The sequence below is a fragment of the Dreissena polymorpha genome, chromosome 6 (assembly GCF_020536995.1).
Source record: "Dreissena polymorpha isolate Duluth1 chromosome 6, UMN_Dpol_1.0, whole genome shotgun sequence".
Lineage (NCBI taxonomy): Eukaryota > Metazoa > Mollusca > Bivalvia > Myida > Dreissenidae > Dreissena > Dreissena polymorpha.
This window is the reverse complement of record NC_068360.1, coordinates 6,785,614-6,811,428: the sequence shown is the minus strand read 5'-3', so window position 1 is coordinate 6,811,428 and position 25,815 is coordinate 6,785,614. Positions and strand designations below refer to the sequence as shown.

The window sequence follows — 25,815 nt, the reverse complement described above, 5'->3', positions numbered from 1 at the left end:
CTATATTATCGGAACACATACTCAAAAAGCATGTTGATACAGTGTTTTTTGAAGAGAAGTGTGTTTAAGATAATCGGTTGTGCGTTTTACGACATCGGATTTTTGGCGCGAATACAACTCGGGTACAGTCTAATATGGACTGAGTACAATTACGTTTATTTACCGTACCTGGGGTACATGTAAGTATACTTAGAGTACCCAGGGTACATGTAAATATACTTAAGAGTACCCGGGGTACATGTAAGTAGTACCAGAGCCGACAATGACCAATCAAGCTCCATTATCCGTCATGAACCGACTCAAAAAACCGAATCGGCAATATTTGACTTAATTTTTGGTTTGGTTGCTCTCGAGGGATCGAAAATTTCAGAATCTTCCTAAAAGCCCTACGGGTTTGATCCCCAGAAGCGACATTGAAAACAATCATACTTTGTTATCTAAAAGGTTTCTAAACCTGATATACAATGATAATGTGAATTTTCTCTAACATGATGTTCATCAGTCATATTATATATAAACTTACAGCAGTAGTAAACAACTGGACATAATTAATGAACGCATCTTTCATTTGTCTTTGACACTTTGATTTTGACATGGGCTAGATTTAAATATGTGACTGGACTTTACCAGCACTCTTGTAACAGAGCTAAAGTTTAAATGTACCATTGAATATCGCCTAAATCCAGGTTTTGCTATTATAGACGTGTGGGAAGTTTTAAGGGTGTGACAAGTAAGCAAAAATGGGTCATTACCCAGAGGCTACAACTGTTCTATGACTGTATTAAAACAAGAAAAATCAGTGCCTGATTTAAATTTCCTTAGATAGTTCAATAAAAACTAATTTCATAAGCCTGGTAACATTTTTACGGTAATGCTACCAATGTGTCACACCAGGGCCTTGAATTTGAAATCTAGGACATGCATGGTAATTTCTTCATGAAATCAGGACACAAAATTGTATTTTAAGTCCTTAATTGACCTGGCTATAGTTCTCAGATTATTATAAGCTCAATCAGTATATTTATATCATTATTTATGCTTTGTGTATTGTAAACATATACACAATCATGCAGTTACATGATAGCAATAAATAATATCAAAGCGACCTATACTATAAAGGTCATTGACAAAGCCTATGGTCAAAATGTGAACACATTGAGTGTAATCGCCCTCTCGTGCCAGCAAAAACAACACGTTGACAGGTTGTCATTTTTGACAGTTATACTTTCACTTTCATTTTGTGATATCAAACTATTAACAATTATGTGGCTGAGAAAAATATCGCCATTGCTTTTTATGCTCCCGGTAGGGTGGCCTATATCAGTTGAACTGTCAGTCAGTCAGTGTGTCAGTCTGTCCGTCCGTCCGAAAACTTTAATGGCCATAACTTTTTTAATATTGAACATAGCAACTTGATATTTGGCATACATGTGCATCTCATGGAGCTGCACATTTTCAGTTGTGAAAGGTGAAGGTCATCCTTCAAGGTCAAATGTCAAATATAAAGCGTCTGTCTGTCTGTCCGAAAACTTTAACATTGGCCATAACTTTTTCAATATTGGCGTGCATGTGTATCTCATAGAGCTGCACATATTGATTGGTGAAAGGTTAAGGTCATCCTTCAAGGTCAAAGGTCAAATTTTGCAATATTGAAGATTGCAACTCCATATTCGGCATGCATGTGTATGGCATGGAGCTGCACATTTTGAGTGGTGAAAGGTCAAGGTCATCCTTCAAGGTCAAAGGTAAAATTTATGGGTTCAAAGCTGCGCAGCAGGAGGCATTGTGTTTCACAAACACAGCTCTTGTTTAATATATTTTCTGCACATTTCTTAAAAAATCTTACATCAATACACGATTTTCTTCGTTAATTTAATCATTCCTGACAGACTTGTGTACATATTTCGCTTAAATTTTGACGCGCGTAGGTAGGACCGCATTACCGCTTCCGAAATGTGTATTCATACTATTGCCTTCGAGGAACTTATCTGATGTTTGACGGAAAGGGCCAAAATGTGCGAGTGTGGGTCAAGTTCCCCACAGGTACTTCTTTCCCGTTCCCCCAATTTTTTTTCCGTACCTAAAATTTTTCGTACCCAATCTTTTTTCTTACCCAATTTTTTTTCGTACCCAATTTTTTTTCGTCCCCAAGTTTTTGTTCGTACCCAAAACTTTTTCGGTCCCAATTTTTTGGTTCCCAAATATTTTTTCGTACCCAAATTTGTTTTCATACCCAAATTTTTTTCGCAAATATTTTTACCAAATTTTTTTTTCGTTCCAACATACACAATTGTGGTGATTGTGGTGATGTAGATAAACTTAACTTGATGCTTTTACATCCATCCTCCCAAAAGCATCGTCACACCAGTACTGTCAGTACTTTGATTTTTTTATGGGTTAGCTTTATTTAACGAAATATTCGATATTTTTGAGCGTGATTGTTACTTTAATATTGTCTCAGGCGATGGCTTTTCCTAGTTTATTCCTGAGTGATTATGTCAGCATAACATAACGTTAATTTATAAATATCAAACGTTAACCCTTGAAACCCTTTTATTAGCGAAAGTTTGTTTTTCTCAACAGAAAACTGACTATAAAAATTTATTAATTAAAACTGGGGTCACCGACTTGTACATTTCATTGGCAATCATAATAAAAATAATTCATAGAAAACGGGCGATATGATAAATCGAAGTTGCGTTTTACATATTTAATAAGTTTAAACTTTGCAAAAGTATGGTCTCAATTATTGTCTAGACGAAACAGACCACTTTAGTTGCCTCTTACCTTACATTTATTAATCTTTTATAAACACTTTCGACAAAATAATTTCACACTCTCTCCTGTGAGTTTACTTCACTGAGAACATGTTTTCCATGTAAAACGACATGTTGATGTCAGCAGATTTACAACATGAGATCTATGAATAAGTATAGATAGTTCGAATGCTGATGATTAGTAGTAGGTTTTCCATTTGAATGCTAGTTTTGCTACTTGTATTCTGAGCGTGACTAATGTTACATAAAAAAAAACGTTTGTGTCATGCGTCAAAGATATGTCAGGCAATCTGATTACTAATTTATGATGTCATATATGTCGTTACTTACAATCTAACGGACATCGTAAGTTCGGACCTAAAGTTAGTTATGCAAAATGATCACATGTTCAATTTAATTTTTAGGTAATGCTTAAAAGAGTATATCTTTTTTCGACTTTAACTTCATCATTTATTGCAAAACAATTAAAACAAAATGTGCAATACGATAACTGTATTAGGACGTTCAGTCATTAAAATAATTTCATAAACAGTATTGGTGTTTGAGAGAAACGTATGATAGATCCCCTATTATATAAGATATGGTAAATTGTCTTTGGCATATACACAAGACGTAAACCTAACACTAAAAAGTCCTTTGCAAAAGCATGCATCTTGTGTGCATGAATTTGAAAAAGAAAGAAACAAAAGCTAGACCACCATGTCTATACACAAAAATATGTATTTGAAGATCATGCTCTGTAGCAAAATATAACATGAACATAAAACATACAATTAAACAAGAAAAAACTGAACTTACGGAGGTAGAAGTGAAAGATAAATTGCACTTTATATAACACAATCATATTTGGATGCTCAAAAACAGTAGTAGAAACTTAATGGTAGCATTCTTTAAATGAATAACAAGACAAGACAAACACAACAACAAGTAAAATAACCATGTTAACAATTATGTAAACAACAGAAAATAAATAGTCGTACAAGTATAATCAAATTCAAAGGAAACCAAACGCATAACGCATAAATAAACCCATGTTTACACTGGAAGAGATTCAATAAAACAGAACATTAATACGCACAGTTAAATTACATTTTCATTTTGAGGGTCGTCTACAAAACGTGTACTAACGATCAAAATAATAAAGACTATACAACAAGCCATTTAACATAGCATTATTAGATTAATAGTTTTAACGTATGTTTTAGATAGAAACCTTCTTAAAATTTGCTTGTTATCCCTCTTAAATTGTTTGACTTCCAAAATATGAATTTATCTAAGTTTCCGTTGACTAATTATAAAAATGATAAATCATATAATGACAACACATTTTTACATGCAGTTCGCAATTAAATGATAATTATGTTCATATCGGAATTGCTGGTCGTGTCGATTCAAACAATTTCTCCCTATTGTGTTAACAATATTGATTGTTGAGTGTAAACCAGTTGTTTCCTTTTTTAAACATTGTGGGATAACAGCTTTATTCTGATCCCTAAATTTGTTTTTAATATGGTCTAATGTCCACAGCTTAATGTGACACATTTTAATTTCGCAAAAACCGACCCTAGATTTTGACAACGTCTTTACAATTATTTAAAACAAAACAATGTCAGTTGTCTACTATTAAATTCCTAAACTTTATTATTTTAAGGGTATAATACAACTATTAGTGTTCATCTACTTTTACTACTTTAATTATACACAATAATACAGCCCTAATTTCTTGTTGCATGTTTCAATCCGCTAAAATCTCGCGAAAACTCATGAGGAACACGACACCTACTATCGGACAAAATTATCACCGATTATTTTCACACACAAAAAAACTAGCAAAGACATATGTTAAGCATCCGAACCATTAACGATGAAAAAATTGTCAGTAAAGCAGTAATCGAATGATATGTTTACGCCAATACTTCTCCGTGAAATTTGCAGCTGAGAGTTTTTAATACCGTCCAACGCCTTCAGAGTACGCGAGCTCACGTGAGTCGATCAAACAGTCACGAGACCGTTTACAGCCGACAACCGATTTTAAAGAGAGAGCAGACCTTACCGATGCTCATTTGTCGATGCGATCTGGTGCGAAAAATGTGTTTGTTACTTGAGTAAACATTCCGATAGAGATTTTTGAATAAAGATTGGTTTTTATTCTTTAAAATAATTTAAGGTTAAACCTGTGAAGTACTAGAACATATATCGATTATTGGAGAAATGTGAAGTATTATTTACACGTATGGGATCTTAACGTGGATTAAGCATATATGAGTTGTAATCAAGTAAGGCTAGTTTTATTATTGTTCATGCTCCTCGCAGTATTATATATTTTAACAATATATTTTTCGTATTTTCAGGATTTAGTTTATGTTTTTATTAATGATAAAATAACTAAACAATACAATTAAAAACAGTTGACAAGATATAAATGATACTAATAGGGTGTCCACAAAAAAAGGGCACACGCTAAATAAAAGATCGAGATCATAACATTAATTTATACCTGGGTTTGATAGCTTTGCCGGAAGTAAGTTTTCTCTACACAACAAACGTGTGCTACATGTGATGAACGCCGACACATATTCTTTGGATTAGTATGTATTTGGGTTCAGAATTAATCACATATTTACAGTAGAAATTACTCGTCTTTAATTCGCATGTAAATCCTATTTTGCATTTAATCCAACGTCATAATCAGGTTGTGTCGTATCGCAATGCGTAAATTTGCCTATCAAGTGTAGTAAAGACATTTGTCTAAACACATATAAGCCAGTTCTTTTTTGTCAATATGAATTTATGAAAGAGATTGTAATTGCAGTTTTGATATAATATTTCCGCTAGATTTAATTAAAATCACAGCTACTGAAAACATTTTATAGTATTTTTTTACGTGAACTATTTTGATAAAAAATAATAGTCGGGTGAAAAACATAATACTACAAATTAAATTACTTAATCACACCAATTGAAAAACATCAAAATTAAATTCGATATAAGTGTGTGTGTTTCTATTTTAAAAGCAAAGAGAAATGTTCAAAGTCGATTCAGAAAACATATAAATTCAAAAATGTTTGTTAAACGCGCACAAACTTATATTTTTCGGAACGTTTAACTTACTCGTGTTTAGGATCACGTAAATTCTCATTTTTACATACATTTTATTCAAGTTTTATAATTGGAAATAGTATGTTGTCATTTCGTACAAGGTATAAATATATGTGTTACGCGATAATGAAGAAAAATATACAACTTTGCATACATTTGATAAAGCTGTTTCAGAATATGTCTTTGAATAGAAATAACGTGTTGTATGTTATTTTATGACCACATCAACATTTAACACAAGGTCAAGGTTGTCATATGCTTATTTAATCGTTAACTATATTAGCTGTTTTAAACCTAGATCGATGATGTTAACTAAAATGCATATTACGAAATATAACTACGCAACCCTGTCTCCAATCCTGGCGCGTAAAAATTTAAAAACAGTCCATTCAATGCTAAACTTTGTCGCAGATCATTTCACTTGAGATCGTTTAGTATCTTACGTCTATCAAGTTAAGTCATTTTATAATAAAGTATTTCTGAACATGCAAAAACAACCAGTAAACTAACCCCTTTAATGAGCTATATACATAAACTGGTGTAGAGAGTATACAAAACATTACCCTATAAACACGTTGATTAATCAACGCCTACCGTTTTATAAGGTGGTAATAGATTTTCCCAGCTTTTGCATTAAATAATATATTAATTTTATGTTAATACTGTTCTACGTTTTATTTATTTCAGTTAAATTATTTCGTCCAAATACAGATCAATGTATACGTACTTTATTAATATTTCATCTAAATATTCATACAGCATTGATAACTAGTTGGGCATACATATACCCAATGGAACTGAATTTGTCTCGCTGAAATGCATATATGTCCAATAACGCCTGATAATGCCAGTTCTGATAATATTTAGATTTCTCACGTGGGGTTATGACAATAACACTTTGGGAGTTAATACGACATAAGTGTAAGCATTGTACAAAAACGGTTACGCATTTTAAACATATAATCTAGTCTGAATTTATTAATTGCCTTGAATAAAACGAAAATTAGTGCCGGTGTCGTACTTAAATTTCAAAACATGAAAGTAAATTAAAGACGATACAGCAAAGATGGGTCATTAAGCATGATACACGTTCCAAAGACCTGATATTCCAAAAATGATAGGTCAACGCCTAGAATTGTAGTCACAGCTTCATTCCCGTACATACATATAGTGTTTAAATCCCATTGTTCGTTCAAATTCTGAGCCGATTATGATAGAATATTTGTGAGTACGTGAAGATTTTTATATAAGAAGGAACACGTCATTTCGAGTTTACAAATACTTTCAACCTTATGACATAGTCCAAAAGTAGGAACATGACGATATTAACATGAGTTATTGGTGATGTTAGTTGATATTTACTAAATAATTCAACCATGCGAGTACCAAACCTTTGTGTGGATAATTATTGATGTTATACAAACATTTTATTTTAAGTAACAACTTCAATCTTTTAAATTACTTATGTCCATAGATCGATCAAACCTCATTTGCACATTATTTGGGTGATGATGTGATATCAATAGTGCTCATAGCTAACAACCCAGCAAGTATCAAAGCTTCATCACAAGCCGAAGGGATTTGATGTTAGTTGAAACGCGCAAATCACTGTATGCCTCCCGGAGTCAAGAAATGCTTATAGCACTCACGTTTTGCAATATACATTTTCTATACAAAAAACAAATGTGAGACATGATCTGTCTGCTTAATTGTTGTGCTTGTAATTCTGTTTAACATGTTGACGAGATTTTAATAATATCTTTAAATAAAAGCTGATAATTTCTTTTATATTTTAATTCGAAAGGGAATTAATTAAAACGCGATTCAATTTCGAATATTTTGCTAATTAGTTTATGTAGTAACAATAAGTTTTCGTACGTGCGCAACCAAGTAAACTATCAAGTCAATATAATATCATTGCGCAACCATGACATGTATTAAATCGATAAGAACATGTCAGGTTCTCACACATGAACATTGTAACAAAATACAATGTGGTTGTTGCGTATATATAACTCCTATCAAACTCCTTTATCAAAAAAGCTTTTATTTTTTTAACAGGTAATTAAAAGGCAATTATATCGTATTCATGAAGAGATTTTTTAACTATAATAATTAAATTATGAAACAGTGCTATTCCAGTGCCTGGATGCGTTTGACTGGGCTGAAGTTCAATTAAAGTTCATGATTATTTACCACCTGCTTTCATCTCAGCAACTATTGAATATCTAGACTTTCTGAAATTGCTGTCATGGAAAGTTCGCACTCCTGGCACTCAGTTATGACAGAAATATATTATATTGTTTTCAGCATATTTCATTACAGAACACCATTTGTAATCATGTATTTATTTTAACAGGCATCAATGTTTTGAAAGGTCAGTGCAGAGCATTAGACTTTTAAACCAATGACAATTATAGCTGAACCTAATACTTTCACAGAGGAAGCAATTAATTAACATGACTTCGCCAAATGTGAACTCGATATTTGAACCCATCCAATAGACGAGAAATAATTAAAATACATACTTTACATTTGATTCCTATAATTAAACGTTCAACAATATGAGTATAAAAAGAAATATGGTCGAATAACCGGTTAAAGCAAGGTAAATGAAATTTATCTAATTAGCGACATAGAAAATAAAATGTAACGTAGCCAGTTATACCTTTATATAAACGCGACGAGAACGTTGATTATTTTAGGCGTCATATATTTTGCGTAAATTGATATTGGTTCAACATTCTTGAACACTGCTTTACGGTGTCATTTGCAAGCCAAAAGCAGTGCCGTATTGCCCAAGTCCCATACAGATGCCGGAATAACACAGTTCATATCCGGCTTTTTCCGGCATTTCAACCGAGTAGCCGCCATGTTGATCCGTGTAGGTCCTGGGACGTTCGGGAATGTCGTTGGCGCTCCGGTTTCCCACACGGCAGTTTTGGGAGGTTCAAAACGTCCGTGATGATCGGTGACGATCCGGGATGATAGCACCATCCGGGATGGTCTTGTAGCTGCCGTGTGGCGTTCGGGGATAGCTGGATAGGCTACGGGGCGTCCGTATATATGCTTTGGTTGTCCGCGTGTCTCCTTGACAATCCGGGAACACATTTCAGATTCCTGTCCTTCCAGGATCGAGAAGGCAGTTGTACGGTTTTTTCCTGTGCATGGGCAATGAGTTGACGACTGTGAACAAGCTTATGCTGATGAGAATTCAGCTTCTAGTGCAAAAAATCAGTTTGAAAACAGTATCCTGATTGCTAAAGCGAAGCTATGGCATAAATAAACAAATTCACAAAAAATATTTATCTAAACCAGTAAATGAAAAGGAGAACACTCTGGGTCGGACAATGGCTCGCCAGACGACCAGGACTGGTTGATTACGTACGATGGGCGAAATCAAGAAAAGTCGCAAAAGTCTTCTTTAATATCATCCAAATGAGCTTTTGGACATACCAAAAGATCCTGACACAAATCAACGAATCAAACCGAAGAAGTTAAACTGCATGAAGCATCTGACAGCTGACATTAAGTTTGCAAAAAACATTGCGGTACCTAACGTCGCGGACAGTAACACTGTCTGATGTATGACTGGTGGGTCGCACACAGCATCTTCTCCAAGAAAAGCCTTCTGGTCCGCGATGAAAGTGTTAGAATTATAAGATTAACCAATACCCTTTCCTGAAACGCAACATGAGTAGGAACAGCATCGTCAAGCAGTTCGGCGACCTATAGCAGTTTCATTACTTGCTTGTTGTATTGGACGGGAAGAACATCGCCGTACATTGTCCTCGGTGTGGTAGCTACTTGTAATACAACTATTAGTTTTTCATAATCCTTATGGCCTTGGTCGACTCCGACTACAAATTTGTTTGGGTCGAATTAGTCAGCAATGTATTTCGTGTTCAACATAGGGTTTTAATTAAGCCAATCGGCAATGATGACCACATTTTTCACTGAAAGGACGAGGGACGTTTTTTTTTCTTTAGGCGTAAGTTTCTGTGGGTGGTGTTTATTGTTGTTGATGAACTTAAAAATGTAATGATAATCTTGATCTGGGACTCAAGCTTGTTTCTCATTGTTGGTGCTGTTCTTCATCGTTTTTTTTTGGAATAAGTTTTTGGGAAATCGACATTGTTATGATAGTTATTGTCGGTCCGGCGCCAATCTGGTTGGGTCGGTATGAGTGCCGTATTAGTCCGTTGCGTTGAAGTGTAGGTCCAGGATGGTCCGTGTTAATGTCTTGTTGATCCGTGTTTATGCTTGTCTCTGCCGTGCAGGTCCGTATCTCGTTCGTGACAGTCCGGGACGATCCGCGTGGGCGCCGTGTTGATTTCGTGTCGCTGCCGGGTTTGGTCGTGTGGATGCCGTGTTGTCATCTGGATAATGGTCTTTGTAAGACCATCGACGCTCAAAAATTCAAAAGGCCACGGCGCGTCCCGGTTCTTGATACGGGACTTCCGTGCCCATCCGTGCTTGTATGGGACTGGGACTTATGTTAATAAACTATTATATAGGATAAGTATTGACTTTTGATTGGTTGCTGACAAAACTATGATGACATGATATCGCGATTTATCCTGTCACATGCCTTTAAATCAGCCCGATAACAAGGTTTCCTGATATCCCAAAAGCTATTAGGCTTGTTGACCACGTGACCTCGAAATATCCGTCAGTTGCTCTCCGCGCATGCGCAAGCCTTTACTATTTTCTATTTATAAATTTATAAAATATACTTTTTTCTATTTAAAAAATACTAAACACATGTAAAGTACTGTTTGTTTGAACTTAGTTATTTAAACAACATAATTCCGTCTTTGTATATTGAATTGATAACGATTAACTCGATTTCTATGTTGTTTAACAAGATGGAAGCTAGCCTATGCGCTTTGCATGCCGTGACCGCGCGTGGTTTTCCCATTTAAATATTTAAACAAAAATACTCGAAAACTGGATATTTTAGAAACAGTTCAACGAATGTTGTAAATGTGACGGAATGAATAGAATAATAGGTTGGTGACGTGCATGAAGAATGGTTATCTGGCCCGTCGGAGGATCTTATCGGGTTCGCCTTCGGCTCACCCGATTAATACCTCCGACTTGCCAGATAACCATTCTCCATCCACGTCACCAAGCTATTATTCTCTATATACATATATGTATTTTCACTTAGATGGTTGTTTTTTTAATGTGCCAGTATATCCGTGACTAATTGGAAAAAGGACATAAACGATTTCAGTTTAAACATGCTTTGTTTGGTTTTCATCTTATTATTAGTGGCTTAATCACGAATTTTTTGTATTGTTTTCATCATTTATTTTTTTATATTTATAGTAAAAAAATGACTGAATGAAAAAGTGTTTTATCACCAGAATTACAAACCGATACCAAAATAACAAATTCCACCGCGCTTCTTCTTGGTCATTGAGGGCTCTGAATAAAGTGTTTGTTCCATATTGTCTATCAAAAACGTTAAAGGTGCAATGTTACTGTGTATGCCCATGGATACACTAATTGGTATTTCAATCTGAACGATAACAATGCTTATTCAAAAAAGTATTTAGATTAAAGTGTGAAATAGCACATATGCTATAATGGAATTTTACCTATATTTTACTCTGCGACTCGGATGTATCGAGTATACAGTTTGTGTTTACTTTTAGGTGGTTTAACGACAGTAATTTTATTTTTGTTGTAAAAAAAACATCAATGACTTATATGTTTCGAAAATATAAATAACCAAATTAGTTATTTTTCTGCAAAAATAATGAATGTGTTTTTTGTTTCAGAACATTTGATCATGTCAACGGATCTGGTGGTGTTGAATGTGACTGAAACAGCCAGTCGCAGATTTCAATCGAAACTTTTTTATTGGGAGGATTTTGTGATTGGTGCTTACCTGGTGATTATATGTAAGTAAAGTGTACACTATTGATTATTTTGTCGTCCCAACAAAACAGAGGAGGTTTCATGACTTTTCGTGGATTTCTGTCTGTCCGTTCATCTGTTTATCTATATAAAGGAATAAATAAGTCAGTATATATATATATATACGTCGTTATGAAATTTCGAGACGAATTGCGTAGTGCTCTGATTTTGTATTTGTTTTTATTGAATGTGCGTCGGCTTATTGTTTATTGTTTGATAGATATTTTCGCGATAAATTCAATATAAGAATTGGAACCTGCTTATATTCAACAATTTACTATTTTATAATAATAGGCTGAAACATCTTAATACTTATCAATAGGTTTTTACTTTTCTAAAAAAACATATACAATATTTCTATGAGGTGTGGATCATTTGTGACATTGATCCGCCGCGCGGTGGCTGATTTAAAAGATAAATCCTTAAACAAAAATAATGCACTCTCTTTTCATATATTGTGTTTATAGATAGCCCTTTTTTATTAAAACACCAAAACGATGTAAACTATATCGATATAGCTGTAATGCATTATCGACCTACAGGATTTGTCATGTAAGCTCTGAAGATTGCAAAACACAAAAAAGGCAAATGTGTGGATTCCTTTAAATATTAATAGCTTTCTCGCCTAAAACAATTAAGACTCAAAAAATTAAATAGTGTTCTTCGGAATCTTAATCTCGTTGATCGGTCTGTACAAACTATCAACAAGAATGAATGTCACACACGTATTAAAACATATGCAGTATAATATAAGAACTTTGTACGCTCATTATCCCTTAGCCTTTCTCGAATTGAAAGGCCGTGGAATAATAGAATTATTCTATGTCATTAATCCGCATTAATTTTTCTTGATAAGAACTTAACTCATTATATCGTCGCCGAATGTGTAAATCGTTGCATATGTATATATAAAGTTCTCTTAATAATCCGGAAATGCGTTGACTTTGCTCCTGACATTTGCACGCGGGAGACCCTGCGTATTTCCCAAACACTTTATTTGGACAAATACAAATATAGTTGTGCAGTTGTTTTTAGCCATGTTTGTAGTTATTTATTTATAACTATTTCGGGATATTATCATTATAATATATTCTCTCCACTTTAATGAAACCACTAATAAGAGAACAAAAGTTTAATGGTGACTCATATTTGTATACTCAGAACATTCAACAATGCATTAACCCGTAATTTGCGGATTTAAGTCTTTATATATTGTTATAGTGCGCGTTTGAATATTGTTTTATTCAGTATTATCTGCATTGAAATGCGTGTCGTCGTTCTTCAAAACTGACGCATTGTAAGCTTAGAGCTGCATTTGATTTCTCCTTTAAAACAGTCACAATTCGAAATGAGCCTTTATGGCACACTTTGAGACGTTGTTTAATTATACGATTCATGTTAGTTTTAAAGTGATATGTTACACGAACTATACCTTTGGCGAATATCACATGTTATCAATAAACAACACAACTCTGGTTAATTGTATCTGTGTAATTATAATGCCCTTTATGTTGTACATCGTTTTCCTCGCGAGTAAATTGGAAAATAGTAATCCCTCAAATTACACCTGGGTGAAGCCGATACGTGCCTTTAATCAAACACTAAGATATTAATCAAATTTTATCCGTATTTCTTCCTATGATTCGTTTCATTTTTATCCCACAGGTTTCTTTGCGGTGACGCTAAACGTGATGGTCGTGTTCACGTGTTTCTCCAACTGGTCCCGCTTGTCCCGTAACGACCGTTACATCATCAACCTAGCCATCAGTGACAGCCTCATGCCTCTCTGCGCCTTCCCACTCACCATCTCATCCTCGTTCTCTCACGAGTGGATCTTCGACAAAATAGGTACGTTATCCTCCTACATAGTCACTAAAATATATGTGATATATCCTTAACTCTTCAAGATGAACGAAACAGGTGCGAATCGGTCCATCATATTCACTTTACCTACACTCCGGCAAAATATAGTATAATCCATATTCCTGCTCTTAATACTGAAATATCTGACATTAAAGAAAACTTATGATAGGTATTGTCAAATAATTACATTTAGTGCGTTTAGTTAAGTATACGTGAGATCATCGAACGAATAACAGCAAAGAAGATTATTACGGGTTTTATGTGCGTTTTTGCAATAAAGAGTTTTGTAAGAAATATAAAACATATGATTGCATGAAAATCCTCTGCAAGTGACGTAGGGACCGTAATAGCAGTGTACTTGCCCTAAATACCTCGGGTACGGAATTGTTCACTGGACATCCGGTACACAGGTCTTTAACGAAGCATCTCGCTTTAAATATAACATGTTGTATTGAAGGCAGATTGACACCTGACCAAAGAATCCGTAAATTAGTGTGAACTTTTTTTTTGCGTGCGGTGCGCCTTACTCATTACTAGAACCCAACTCGTTTTCAAAATAATAAACTCATGAAGCAATTCGGATTGAAAAAGGAGCTTTATCAATAAAGGTTCGGTTTCAAATTAGTTTGTCGGCTTACATTTTGCAGAACACATGATATGAATTTGAACAATATTATTATATAACATATCATTTTGGAAAAATATCATGTAACACATATCGAGGGAAACGTTGAGAATTTATTAACAACATTTTCTGAATTTTATTCAATGCACTATAATTCACCATCACGAAAACACATTAGAATAGCTATAAACGTAGATGTTATTGCTTCGTACCTATCTTTTCAAGTTATATATTGACGGGATAAGTGTTTTTATGCTTGCTTCTGTTTTCAATAAATGCTAAACACTGCTATAATCCTTTCTTTTATATTCACATAAACTTATTTATCGGGGATATAACTATGCGTTCAGCGAACAATGCTTTGAAAAAGGTTTGCCTGTAATCAGAACCGCTTTGGATTTATATAAGTGAATTAAAGGCTGAGTAAAATGTTTCTTTCTTATAGTTTTTGACATTGATTCCATGTTTGTATCATTTTGACCTTTAAACGTGCAGAAGATAATATAAGTTCACGTTATTTCATTACGTTTCAGTCGGATCCAAAATGCTCCTTCATTATAATATGGTTTGGAACTATATATAATGCATTTTCTTTGCCTTTTTTCTATCACTGTCAACTCGTTTGATGTTATATGTATCAAACAAACACATACACAACTCCGAGCAAATCAACATGTTTTTCAAGTAGCTGTCCTCATTTATAAGCGTGCAAAGTTTTCACTGTAAACCGTAACTCGTATTCGTATATGATATATTTTATAAAAAAAACGCGTCATGTTGGATTCACACATTCATGTATTAGCAAATATAAGCAAATAAGAAAGTATTCGTTGTATCCTACTGATTATGTTTTACTTAGTTTAGCCGTGCTTGTTTCGCTGCCTTTGGTGGGGTTTGGGAAGAGAGAGAGTGTTATCATACATTTTGTTTTGATCAGTACGACATAGCGAAGAAGAAGAACGTAAGCATCGTAAAGATGCATTCTGTATAGATATTCTTCAAACCGAATTCTTTATATCAACAAAGTAGCCATGCAAAAAATCCCGTTATGTTTGTTCAAAGCTGACTCTTTATTAACTCATTGTTATATTGATATCATGCTGCACGTATCGTCCTGAATTATATAGTCAGATCACCAATTCTTAAAATCAATTCTTGCTAAGGTTGAACGGAATTTCTCTCCTGATAAGGTGATACTGTTTTAGGGTTTCATTATTTCTATGCATTGGAATATTTCTATATTAAGTGAGAAGTGAAAATGCATCAAGTTAATTTAAAAAGTTCTCGTACAAAATGGAAGACAAGTACAGCCCTCTTAAATATGTTTCGAGTGTATCTGTCACTAGAAACAAGTATTCGTCACCATAGTATTGTCTTTTGTTGGGAAATCAATATAAACACACGTTACAGACTTAAACCTTCCACATGTGTTTTTTTAGTATTATTAAATATCAATATATGCTGTACAAAACCAAACGGTGGAACGCTCGAAGCCGTTATTCATACCATAAAAAGGATGTCAATAAATTGATAGTCCTATCTATATTTATGAAATGAACATGAAAATGTGTTTAAATATACGTTATTTTTTTTACATTTAAACAACACTTATAATTAAACAAACAGTTATAATACCTGTCTACCATCGCAATTTTCGGCGTGATATACATAACACAATTTACATATTTGCGTTATCGTTTATATGTAGGTTGCACAATATATGGGTTCCTTGGATTTTTCTTCGGGCTCATCAGCATATTGACATTGACAGTGATGGCGATTACACGCTATTGCGCCATATGCCGACCGAATATCAGTAAGTAGTACCACATACATTTCATACGCTGTGCATTACCCAGTTGAATTATATTTCGACTTAGATTGTTACTAAGCATGTTATATACAAACATGTTTTCAATATTTGATTCTCCAAATTTTACAGCAAAACATATTGCGTTTTTGTAAATTTATATATATATATATATATATATATATATATATATATATATATATATATATATATATATATATAATCCGTGTTTGAGCTTTTTATTTTCTTGTGTCTTAAAAATGTAAATTTATATAAGAAATCGTACAGAAACAAACGTTTGAATTCAGTTTTACTTATGATTGCACGTCTTGGCATATATGGAACCATGTTATTTTATTTTCTATCATCATGATACAACTGTATATCTGCCTGAGTAAGACTGGATTATTTTTATTGTATAATGCATACATTTAAGGCATACACATACATCGTAATGACACATTTATATACCGATATTATGTCATGGGTTTGAAACATATTCACGATCTTTCTTGCAACTTGTTTCTGCGACACTTTGGTGTAGATACATCGCGAACTTGGTTCTTTAATATCTTGTATAGATGTAACACATTTCTATGTATAGTAAAGTAAAAACCTATCCACTAATCACTTTAATATATACCTGATACTTACGAAAATAGGACACTAAAGTTTATAAACTACAATTTACTTGTCACATTATTTGTATTTATTTTTTTCTCGGCATAAGTAAACTTGATTTAAATCTTTGAAGATGCGTGCTTCTTTTGGAATTAATTACGGGTTAAGTATACGCTATGGCTCACCTTAAAACTGGTTTAACCTCGCAATGCTTTAAATTGATGTCAAAGGCTATGACCCCAGTGCAATCATTTTCTTTGCGTACGTACAGACACTCCTATCTTAAAGTTACAACAAAAATGACGTATTTTCGGTTGTCAGCAGTAAAATAACGTATTTTCGGGGTTTTAACAAACTTTATTACACTGATATTTTGCATATACTTAAATTTGTTAGCATTGTATGTGTTATTCGTTTGTTTCAATAATTGCTCAGTGGTTGACCATTGATCTGTTTAAACGGACCTCAATATACAATAAAGAATCACAACTATTGGTACAGTTGATGTTTCAATTGTTTATATTGGTTTTTGTGATTGCAGATCTTACAACACAGAACTGGTCCTTTCTGCTGCTGGTGTTGCCTTATATGTTCGGCCTGATCTGGGCCTCTATCCCTCTCACAGGCTGGGGATCGTATTCCGAGGAGATGTACGGCATATCGTGTTCCTTACAATGGGCTGACAATAAAATATTTACAACACTGGTAACATATTGTTCATTATTGATCTTTAATTCGTTTTACCACCATGCATAATTGTGTGTGCCCCAATCTCGACTTATTACATCAGAAAAACACCGTATATAAATATGAGTTTTGAATCAAACGAAACATTTGATCTTTTTTCAAATGTATGTCAAATTTAAACGAATATGCAATTGCTTTTTATTAAAAGGATATTTAGCTTCCGCATCAAATGTTGCAAGTTATAGTGCAATTGAACATAATTACTTTACTATTGCGTTATACTTGCTCATCGTAAACACTGTAAATATCCAAGCTACCCAAGCAAATTGAATCTCAACAATAGCAGATATTTATTGAGAAGTACAATGCTTAGGCTGATTATAGGATGTTGATTATATGTATTATTAAAATATGAAAACGTGTGTTTATATCTGTATCAATTGTTCATGAAGGTGTTTCTGTTTTGAATCATTACACCGTTGGCTCTGAAAATATTGCATCAAGTGTTCTTGCAGGTATCTCTGTTTTGCATCATGACACCGGCGGCTCTGATACTATTCGCCTACGGCCGTATATTACTCACCTCCAAGAAGAGTACGAAAGCGATGACTAGCTACTCCAACATCACGGTAGCAAAGCGGAAGCAGCTGTCTAATAGAGAGTCCTATCTCACAAAGGTACATAGCAACCGAGATAAACGAAATGCTTCAACAGCAGTTGTGTAGTGTTTTAATATTTTTACTCAAAAAGCCATAGTGTCCTAAATTACCTGACGTTGATGGATTTTATAAACGGAAAAAACAGAAACAAGAAAACAATAATCATAGGTTAGTCACACTGGGATTTAAACCGGGGTCGTAAAGTAATACGTGTTAATACTCCTATACCGACACATTTAATCGTATTGTTTTAGATTCAAAGAGTGCAGCTATGTATCGAATAATCCAAAAGAAGAATGTGTTCAATTAACATATTTTAATATATGTGAAATAGAAAAAAAATATATTCAGACCAGGTTTCGGAGTATTTCTCAAGCTTGGTTATTAATCCTCAAAAAGTACCCTTCTACACACGGTTCATTGTCAATAACAACACCGACCGTGAACTCAATGGTTCTAGTTGATTAAGTTCATACAAAAGTCAAGTTGTATGGCCGTGAAATTAAATGTTTGTCGACATTTCATGTGATCTCGTTCGAATATTGGTCCGTTTGTTACAGAACAAAGATACCTACAACTCAGTCAATGTATTTGTATACGGTGTCCCTGTTTAAAATATGTGAAATCCGCCAAATATTTTGTTCATATAATTCTCGAGTATGGTTAGTCTTCAACTAATTTAACTCACAAGCCAATATAGCAAAGAATACCGTCCAAAGTACAAGACGAGAAAGCATACAAAACACCGGGACCGCCGTGTAAAACCGGTTAGTTTACCGTTCCTTTATTGTAATGATGATGTCACCTTGGGGGAATTCAGAACCTTACTTCTGAGCCCGATTTCTCGAATATCTGTACGTTTTTTTTTAACTGAAAGTATAACGCCAGTTGCAATTTAGTCATATTTGGTTATTCTTGAAACACTCGTATGCATAATTAGAAATCGGCGTCTGGCGATTGCAGCTGGTTTGATCATTGATTCATGTGTATAGTTATTTTAACGGTTTATCATTTTCGCAGATGACATTTGCGATGTCCTGGGGCTTTCTCGTCTGCTGGATGCCATATTCAGTCGTCTCAATGTGGTCGGCGTACGGCAACGCAGACCGTCTGCCAATGAGACTCGTGGTGGTCTCTGTCTTGCTCGCTAAATCATCAACCGTCGTAAACCCCATCATATACTTCCTCCTAAACAGCAAATTCAGGCCGATGCTATTTCGAACGCTTAACACTGAGAGCGTTAAGTCGCCATCGTTCAGATTAAATGGAAGTTCAGCAACAAACACTTTTAATCGAAGCGGGACACAGGACGAGTTTATACATTCGGATACCAAATCAAATTCATCGTCAAAGGTAGCCTGTGTCGCAAATACAATAGAAAATCAGTATATTATTATAAACTGTGATATTGAACATGACGGAAGTGACGTCATGCTATAGTTTATAAACTGTGATACTGAAATGACATTGGTGGCGCCATGTTATAGTGGTGTGTTTGTAATTAACGAGTAAGATCTAGTAATGATGATTGTGAACGGTTCAATATTTCAGTAATATGCTATTGTTACACATATCATTAAAGAAATATTTAAGTTTAGGGAAGTGTTATATATATATATATATATAGTTACACATTTTGGAGACAGTAAAACCGCAAAAATCAGAGTATATAACAAGTTAATGTGCATGACGTTGTTATTATGCACATATCCGTTCTTTATTTACAAGTGTGTTAACATAATATTTGACACCTCTCTCTATTGGTTAATTTCATTAGTATTTTTCATCAGTGTTATTATAGTTACGTTTAATATACGAACCGTGCAGGTAATGATATTGGGGCCACTTATTGATATTGTTAACTGTGGAAAAATGCAAGACAAACACATACATTGACTTACAACCTCTTAAATTTGTACTTAATTGTAAACATACTTTACATTCCATAAAATGCACGAAATGAGCATTGCACAATAAATGAATGATTTATTCCATAAACGTAAGTCAAGTTGTCAATGTCATTTACATCTAAATGTGTGTCAACGTGATGTTAATGTTAAGTTGTTTTAATAAATAGTTTTCATAATATGTTTCGTTGTCCTTACGTATTAAATGTAAGTTCAGATTATCTTTACGTTGGTTGCATAGTCTTTCATACGTTTAATATATATCATCGGTTCATATTATATCGTAGATACATTTAATATTTTATTCGCGAATAGTCGACGTTTTTGTTATAAAGTTTTTGAAATGCTTTTTGGATGAAAATGTCGACATTTTCGTTCTCGGTTGGTAAATCACTTAGACCGTTTTATGCTATCCCGTATTTCTTTTTCAGCTGGTTACTCAGTATTTTGTGTCAATATAAAACGTAAATTCCATTCAAAACATTCAAAATTCTAAATGCAGATACGAAAACTGCTTTGCTGTGGCACTGTTAAGCAAAATCATTGTAAACATTTTATTGAATCGTTTCGTTTATCACTTCGCATGTTTTATCTTGTTTTATTTTATCTAAGTTCCGTACAGGTGCATGTCCGATCCTTGTTGAGAAAAACATGCTATTTATGCATAAATTAACATGTAAGTAATCACGTACATGCAAAGCAACTGTCATTGCCAAATCTTGTGCATATGTGGCTTCATATATTAGTTTATATATTTATGAAAAAAATAAAGTTTCTCTAAACACATTGAAACTATAAGGCATTGTATGCATTACTTTTAATGTATTAATTAGGTCCATGATATAATGATATACAAACCTTTGTCTATGAAAGTAAACTGGGAGATAAATAGGACAACAAAAGTAAAACAAAATCAGGCTTTCATGACTTATATGACAATTGCTACGCACAATAGCTGTTCAGTAGCATATACATGTCACTGCAACAAAGTGTTACCGACGGAGAAAAATGGAAAAAAACTATTCACAGTAAAACATATATTCATGCAAAACACTCTTTCCAAGCTACCGGCTCTTCTTCATTTGGACCGTTTGTATAATTTGAATAAAGACATTTTCTAAATTGGAAAAATCAAATGTGATAATTTCTTAAAGTAAATGATAAATTTGCAATATAACAGTTATTACTACAACAATCATATATGGATAAAGACAATCGAAAGCACGATCTCAAATACTGAAAAGATTGTTGAGAATGTAAAGCTGTGTCTATAAGGAATACCGTTATATATGCAGATAAAGATATTCTCAGTACCTATATGCATCTCGGGGCCAGCACAGTTAAACTGTAACATGTTTTGCAATTAAGTAAGTTGAACAATCAGTCGGGCGGCATATTAAACAAGAGGGCCTAGATCGTCCTTGATCGCCTGCCTTTGTAAAGGGATTTTATAAGTTTTAAACAATTGGTCTGCTTTTAACGATCTTATTAAAGGTCCACGTGTCAAACATTTCAGATCATAGAAATGTGCTACATGTATTTCGGTATCAAGTAATTTCCGTTTCAATGGGTTATGTTTTTACAAAAGACGCATGATTTTAAAATCCTAAGTTGTGTACCACAACCAAACGATGATACACACCGAATGCGACAAATCTTACCCTTGTGATTTAGCAAGCTACTATTGTGTTAAATGAGTTGCAAAACCAATCGTTATCAATCAGAAATATATTCAAACGAGTCGTTATCAATCAGGAATACACTGAAACCAGTCTTTCTTTTACCTAAGGGTAATGATGTAAAGGAACACTTGAGTATCTGCCATATATTCATTACAAAGGCAATGAAGAATGTGCTTTCAGTTTAAAAAATTGCAAGTCCTTATTTGAAATATAATGTCATTTCAGACAAGTGCCTTTTTGTGAAAACACATGTGAACCTATTCAATATATATTCCAAAATTAATGTCAATCATTTAATAGCATAATTGTTTTGTTTATGTAATCATTCTCGGAACATTGTATTAAAAATATGCCTTTCATTATACAGGGACATGGAAACACGAAAAGGTCTTAAAACGTAATATTTGTTTTGATAACAACGTGTTTTTATAATTGTTCAATGAACAATACGAGACCCACTCTTAAAGATTCAAAATCGTATATGTAACTGCAACGTCGCTTTTTTAATTAAAATATATTAAAATGACTCGTGTTAAAGTGAACAATTGAAACTAGTGTTACAAATTTTACAGAAGTTTTTAATATGAGCTATGAAAAGTATTGTATTGTTTTTCTGTAAATAAGTATTGTTTAATGAAACAGCTTTAATTTGATAGTTGGGTGTACAGAATGTATTATACTATGCATATGTAAATGTAAACTATGTAATTTTTGGGTAGGGAGGCCCTCGACTCTCACGTACAAATTGACGAAAAAATAAAATATATTGAACGAAACACATATAAAGGCACAAGTAATTGTCGATATAAATCAAAATACCCCTAGACTTGTTATTGTCGCAATCGGGTGAGAAGTAAGGTTCAATTTTGAAATGTGGGTACATTCTATAATTTCACACGAACCAACTGACCGCATTAAAATCCCGGTGATAAATGAAGCTATACAAATATATTTACCCTGAAAGGACCCGTACAGTGATAATCACTATGACAATAGCTGTACCATCCATAACAATAGCTAAACAAAGGAATACTGTATATATCTTCAATTGTCCTACGCCATGTAGCCACTTTGTCATTGTTCAGAAAATGTACCTTCATAAAAGACCGAACACTTGATTTTCCTTTTCAGAGGTTCGTTTGAGTGTTTCTCATAATTGTCTTACAAATGTTGTCGCGCACATCACCATAGGGGATAGGTAACTTCTAGCAAACCTTGAATAACTCACAAACAACGCTGAATTATTATCAACGATGACACGTTATTTCCCCTGTAAATGGCGTTTAAAATTGTCCATTGTACGTTTCAATAGAGAGTAATTTCCACAAGTAATATTTGACGTCTTAATCATGTTGAGAATTGATACTAATTATAATGCTTTTCATAAAAGTATATAGACAACAGTATTGTGTTATCAATATACAATGTAAAGAAATGAACCTCTAGCTGCTGGGGCAGTACTGAATTCTCATTGTATACAATTAGTTGGTCTTTTATTTAAGGCAAGTGACCAATTGCCAAAACAGTACAAAACAGCATAAAACAGCACAATACAAAACAACATAAACACATATAAGACTAAGAATAAATATAAAAACGATGACAAGTTGGATGAACATTATTTTCGTAGGTACATTCAAAGAACTTGATTCTTACAACGCAAGTTTACATTTTTTACAATACATGACAATTACCGTTTCGTGTCCTAATCGTTTTTACTCATTATCACAACCGAAATCTTAACTTACGAAAGTTTAATTTTGTAAAAACGTGGGCGGTATTACGGTTCTGTTATGTAAATGTCACGACACTTATGCTTGGCCTTTGTTAAGGGACTGATATGCAATCTCCGTACCTATTGTCGAGATAATCATATGTACCCTTAGTCAGGATACTGACACCTCTAGTTTTTTTTCCAAATATACTGATACTTCTCATCCTGAAGCATTTGTCGTAATAATGAATTGTAGCATTCCTCATGATACTGATATACAGGGTACTTATATAACGGGTTTGTCACAACACTGATACGTTAAATTTTGTATGATACGGATAACAGTTCATTTAAAATTTATGAGATGTATCCTTTTACCATGACACTGTTTTATGATACTGATATCTAGTGATTGTAATGATAATTACATGTATGGAGCGTTCCTCATGACACTGAAATGTAAAGTATTTGATTAAATATATTGACATGCAGTCATTGTAACAATTATTAATTATAGCCTGTGTCGCAAAACTGATGTAGTTGTACACGGTAGATAGGAGGTAGAAGGCAGCCAGACAAATCAGAAGGTGACAGTGATTTGCAATATGCTTTTCCAGTGATCACATTATCAGTGTTTAATCAGAATAAATACAAAAAAAATGGTTCTACGTGCAAATGCAGCTGGCATCTAATTGCTGTTTTTTCTTTAGATATATATTCAAAAGATTATAAGGTATAAACTATATCAGGTGATAAATGTGTGTTATCCTTCACGTTTTGCTTAACAAAACACAAACAATACATAACAATAATTAAAACTAGTCATCACTTATATCACATGTGAGTCTGCCTTTTCAGAAACACATATATCGAAGTGAAACAGAACTAAAGAGATAACGTCTGACGAGACAGAATATTACAAACGTGGAAGATATTGCTTTTTCTATAAACGATGTTATTTTAATTACCTGTTATTGAAGAAATTACATACTTAGAACTTCTAAAAAACTGATTATTACATAATGAAAATGCGTTTGAGAAAATTTGTGGAATGCAATATTCATCCTCTAAGTTTACATTATGTCTTCTCTGTCCGTTTTTATTCACACAAAATATACAGTGCCTTACACCCGACTGCAATTTTGTTTAAATAAAAACAGAAAATATTTTTTTTTAAATCGCATTTTACACTATTCTGCCACGATTAAGACCGCAAACGGCCCGCAATGGTCCGCAGTTTATACTACGCCATTATTATTGAAAATCGCCGTCTGCACAAGTTTGGTGGCGGTAGAAATGGACAAATGCTGTTACCAAGCTGGAAAAAGGGAAATTGTCATTATCGGCCATGATAAAACGTTGGCAGAAATATTCAGCACAGTCCATGAAAACGCCTCGGAATTCGAGGCAAGCTGTTCCGTAAGTAATGCTGGTTAAATTTCGATCTAGGGCAATGCGAACAGTTTTGCCTGCCGATCCGATGGAAAGTGAATGATTAAAGGCTCATCACGTACTTGTTTCAGTATGGATTATATAATATATTTTAACGAAATATTCTCGAAATATAACTGTAAATTATTAGTTTGATAAAGCATCGAATTTTAGTGCTGGTTTGCAACAACAGTGCAGTGTAACCCATGACTTTTGTCATGGGTTACATGTCACTGGTGCCCGGCATAACAGTACTGCAATCGACCCGATCTGTTTCTACTTGTTGATGTATTGTAATCACTTTAAATATGAGTTTGATCTGTGAAATTTTAGAGTTAAGATATTTAATATAACAGTTTTACTTCATATTGCATCAATAGCCGAGAAAAATTCAGATTGTATAACATTTGATATTGTTATAAAGGCCTTTAAATATCAGATAATGAGATACGCTGTTTGTGGCAGGCACGAAGTCATAACATTATTTTCTAAGAATTTTTTTATTTAGCATTTGCTCCTCAGAAGCATTTATAATTAATGAACTTGGAAGTCTTGAAGCTAGCAATCGCTGGTTTATACAGGTTAAATGTTCTTATATCCGAATTTATTGAACAATTTCAAATGACTATTAAAGTAATCATTCAGTCTAGATCATATTTATTTCTTTGCCACAAGTTAATATCAGATCCTACAGAAAAAAACATTTCACTACCTAAAATCATAAAACGTAGACTTTTAAATTCAAATCTAAATTTCTAACTGAATGTCTAAAAGGATGGTGCCGCGCGAACTATAAAGAAAATCAGACAATCATAGGGAAAAAAAATACTCTTGAACAATTCAAATATATTACTATTTAATAAAACATTTTGTTACAAAACATGGTTTGATCGAGGTATTACACAAACTGAACATATCTTAAATTACATGAACAAACATGTTCATACTTTCACAGAACTTCAATAACTATATGATTTGCCCCGTTCTGATTTTTTTTAAATACAACACGTTA

The 25,815-nt window shown here is 33.6% G+C and overlaps 1 protein-coding gene across 1 annotated transcript in view; it reads left to right on the top strand.

The window, feature by feature from the left end:
* Window positions 1-10,135: 10,135 nt before the first annotated feature.
* Window positions 10,136-25,815, top strand: part of LOC127834185 (opsin-5-like) — a 79,870-nt gene continuing 64,190 nt past the window's right edge. The window contains exons 1-6 of the mRNA XM_052359827.1: window positions 10,136-10,226; window positions 11,666-11,788; window positions 13,470-13,652; window positions 16,001-16,108; window positions 17,265-17,428; window positions 17,926-18,087. Of these exons, the coding sequence (XP_052215787.1) occupies window positions 10,136-10,226; window positions 11,666-11,788; window positions 13,470-13,652; window positions 16,001-16,108; window positions 17,265-17,428; window positions 17,926-18,087 (831 nt within the window). The remainder of the gene's footprint in view (window positions 10,227-11,665; window positions 11,789-13,469; window positions 13,653-16,000; window positions 16,109-17,264; window positions 17,429-17,925; window positions 18,088-25,815) is intronic.